We start from the raw sequence: 3,767 nt of genomic DNA on the forward strand, positions 1-3,767 counted from the left end.
CCTTCTATTTGCCTTGCGGTTCGATTTGGTCATCGGCTTGATAATGATACCGAGTCGATTCCTCGATCGGTCTTGGAGCTCGAGGCTTGTTTGTACTATCCTCGGAACTCGTCTCGGGCTCTCACTTCGATCGATTACCATTCGAACTCGATCAAACGTACGGAGGTCGAAATCTATTTCGACCGTATACATATTTCATTAAGAATGATTTCCAAGTCTTCTTTGCGTTTATAATATTTCCAACATTGCAGGACCTAAAATCTTATGTCATCGATTATCGATTGGCTTCGCTAATGCTAATCAAGCGTAATTTTTTTAATGAGGTTTTGGCTGTATTTATTTGATCATTTAGAATTTATTCGATAACTTTCTCTAGTGCAATGGCGGCTGTAAATAGTTAAATGTTCTCTCCCTTTCAATTTCATATATTAGTTTTGTTTGTAACAATAACATATTTTAATTTTGTATTTAGAATAATTTTTTAATTTTAAAGTTATCAATTTACTTTTAGTAAGAAATTTTTATAGTCAAAAAATATTATGATATGTTTAAATTACAGAATTTCAAAAGTTTTATTGCCACATAAATACTATTTTATTGCAGGTTTAAGATCAAAAGTGTAGAAATCTAATATTTTTTTCTTTATAACTTGATTACTAGCTCATTTCATTAGCTCCTAATGTGGCTTTGCTGTTTCCATGCACCTTAGCCAATATTCGTCATGCATTCACGCGGTGTTCCTCAATATTCCCTTCATTTTCCTATATTTCTTTACAATTCCTACTTGTTATTACCTAATCATTGTGTTAATTCTACATCAATACACGAGGTATTATCCATTAACAATATTCGCACATCACGTGGCAAATATTCTACTACTAATTTAAATTATTTTTTCAGTTATACATGGGATTCTATTCCCAAGTATTTTTCAAGTTTTTGACTATATAAAGGCATCCAATGGCTCATCTCTCATGCCCCCAAAACCAAATCAAAGTTTCTTTCTCAGTTCTTCTATCTCCCAAATACACTCGTTAAAATATCTAATCCTTCCCTCCTAGAAAAAAAATGACGACAGACAGAGAGAGCCTTTGGGTTTTCGCTTTAGCTTCAAATTGCAAATATTTCACGTCCCCCATCAACTCCATATGCTTTGTACTTGTTTTTCTTCTTGTCTGGTTAGTCATGAACATGATTTACTGGACTCACCCCGGGGGTCCAGCTTGGGGTAAATACAAATGGAGAAAGTATTTGGTAGCACCAAAGCCAATACCAGGCCCAAGAGGTTTTCCTCTTATAGGAAGCATGAACCTTATGACTGGTTTGGCACACCAAAAAATAGCAGCCGTCGCAAAATCATGCCAAGCCAAGCGTCTCATGTCCTTCAGCCTAGGTGAAACCAGAGTTATTGTAACGTGTAATCCAGTGGTAGCAAAGGAAATACTGAACAGTTCAGTGTTTGTTGACCGTCCAGTAAACGAGTCAGCCTACAGACTAATGTTCAACAGAGCTATTGGTTTTGCTTCTTACGGGGTTTACTGGCGAACACTTAGAAAAATTGCAGCCATGCACTTGTTTTGTCCTAAACAAATCAAAGCCTCTGAAGCACAAAGGTGCGAAATTGCGAAACAGGTGATCGAAATTTTCAAAGCTGGCGGTCCCAGCCGTGACAGCATACGAGTTAGGGATGTTCTGAAAAAGGCTTCTGTAAACAATATGATGTGTTCTGTTTTTGGCCGCAACTACAGTCTCCTTGATGATTGTAACGAAGAGCTGAGCGAGTTAGTAGATGAAGGTTACGAACTTTTGGGAATGCTCAATTGGTCGGATCACCTCCCTTGGTTAGCTGAATTTGACCCGCAGAAAATACAGGTCAGGTGCTCACGGCTCATGCCTAAAGTAAACCAGTTTGTGGGCAAGATCATCGACGAGCACCGGGCTCAACCCGCTATTATTCACCGTGATTTTGTGGACGTTTTGCTTTCTCTTCCAGACTCAGAAAGATTATCAGACTCTGATATGATAGCCGTACTCTGGGTAAGCAACCATATATATATATATATATATATATATATATATGAAAACAAACATAACCAATCACTTTTGCTCTCCCCGAGCGAGTAGTCAGTCCATTTCTTTGCTTTCTTAATTTATAGCATGTTTTCCAAGCTTATAATTTATTTTGAGAAAGTGTTTTTTCTTAAACATATTTTTTTTAAAAGTAGTTTTGGTAAGAATCAGATTGTATTTAGCTAATTAATTGAAAAAATACTTCTGAGCGGTAATTAATAATTGTCTAATCTTCTAAAAAGTGTTTTTAAGTATATTTTTTTTAAAAGTGCTTTTCAAAAAAGTATTTTTTTTGGAGGGAAATTACTTTTTTCTGCTACTCCAAAACTGCTTTTGTTTTGCACTTACAATTATCTCTCTCTCCCTTCCTAATTTCATGTTGTTACATGATCGGTAGGAGATGATATTCAGAGGGAGTGACACTGTGGCAGTATTAATAGAGTGGATATTAGCACGGATGGTACTTCATCATGATGTTCAGTCAAAGGTACAAGAGGAGTTGGACAGGATTGTTGGAAGATCACGTCGTCCAATCATGGAGTCCGATGTAATGAACATGGTTTATCTACCGGCCGTAGTGAAAGAAGTACTTAGATTGCACCCTCCGGGCCCACTGTTATCATGGGCCCGTCTAGCAATAAAGCACGTGATAGTGGATGGGTATCACGTGCCTGCAGGCACCACGGCCATGGTGAACATGTGGGCCATCACGAGGAGTGCAGAGGTTTGGACGGATTCACTTGAGTTTAAGCCCGAGAGGTTCATGAACGAGGCCGAGTCAGAGCTTGTGGATTTTTCGGTGTTGGGGTCTGACTTGAGACTGGCTCCATTTGGTTCTGGAAGACGAACTTGTCCAGGAAAGACACTCGGCTTGACTACTGTCACTTTTTGGGTAGCATCGCTTTTGCAGGAGTTCCAATTTGGACCTACCGATGAAACCAAAACCGTTGACTTGTCTGAGACACTAAGGCTTTCCTGTGAAATGGTCAACCCACTCATAGTGAGGGTGCGGCCAAGACGCAATCCATGAAGCTTGAGCACTCGCCAAGAAATGTAACTAAACCCTATAGGTTGTTTGGAATATCGTGTGTGTTTTAAGTACTACTATATTATGTTGTTACTTCAAATAAAAGTATATTTTAATTGTTAGTACTTTGTATTATGGAGTAACAATAATCTCATGCTCGGTATGGATGTACAAATGATGGTTAAACAAAGGCAGAATAGCCTAGTAAATCCTTGTACTTGTTCCGGTTTGATATCCCGGTCCTCCTACTTCACTTGTTTTCATCCATACACTTTAACTTGATCAAATCCTATATTTTAAACCCCTCTAACCATGTGTGTATCTCACTTGCTTGACGTGGATGACACATCATATTCCACGTCATTTTTTATATTGTATCTACTAAAAATACTTATTATATATTATTTTTTCTTAAAGAAAAAGAAAAAGAATTAATGCCTCCATCTCATCTCCCTCCTCTCAAATTATCACCTTGTGCTTAGCAGTGTACAAATTTCTTCTTCCTTGTCCATCTCATATCCCGTCTCCCTTCTCTGTCTCACAATTCCGTCGATTAATAATTATAAAGGTATTTTTAATTAGGTAGATCAATGCCGCATTGTTCTTAACAATTGCTATCAAGGCATCGGTGGAGTCAGATATTGGGGGTTTCACGACCAAATAAGGTCAA

At 38.0% G+C, this 3,767-nt stretch overlaps 1 protein-coding gene across 1 annotated transcript; it reads left to right on the forward strand.

The window, feature by feature from the left end:
• Positions 1-979: 979 nt before the first annotated feature.
• Positions 980-3,316, forward strand: LOC104102338 (cytochrome P450 78A3-like). Its single transcript, XM_070201894.1, has 2 exons — positions 980-2,037; positions 2,468-3,316. The coding sequence occupies exons 1-2, from the start codon at positions 1,069-1,071 to the stop codon at positions 3,098-3,100; spliced, it is 1,602 nt and encodes a 533-aa protein (XP_070057995.1). The 5' UTR covers positions 980-1,068; the 3' UTR covers positions 3,101-3,316.
• The last annotated feature ends 451 nt before the right edge of the window (positions 3,317-3,767 follow it).

This window comes from Nicotiana tomentosiformis, chromosome 5, assembly GCF_000390325.3.
Source record: "Nicotiana tomentosiformis chromosome 5, ASM39032v3, whole genome shotgun sequence".
Taxonomy (NCBI): domain Eukaryota; kingdom Viridiplantae; phylum Streptophyta; class Magnoliopsida; order Solanales; family Solanaceae; genus Nicotiana; species Nicotiana tomentosiformis.

Excerpts from the sequence above, each read along its gene's own strand:
- LOC104102338 (XM_070201894.1), top strand. The coding sequence starts at position 1,069 with ATGACGACAGACAGAGAGAGCCTTTGGGTTTTCGCTTTAGCTTCAAAT. Across the intron at positions 2,038-2,467 it reads ATATGATAGCCGTACTCTGG|GAGATGATATTCAGAGGGAG; the intron begins GTAAGCAACCAT and ends CATGATCGGTAG.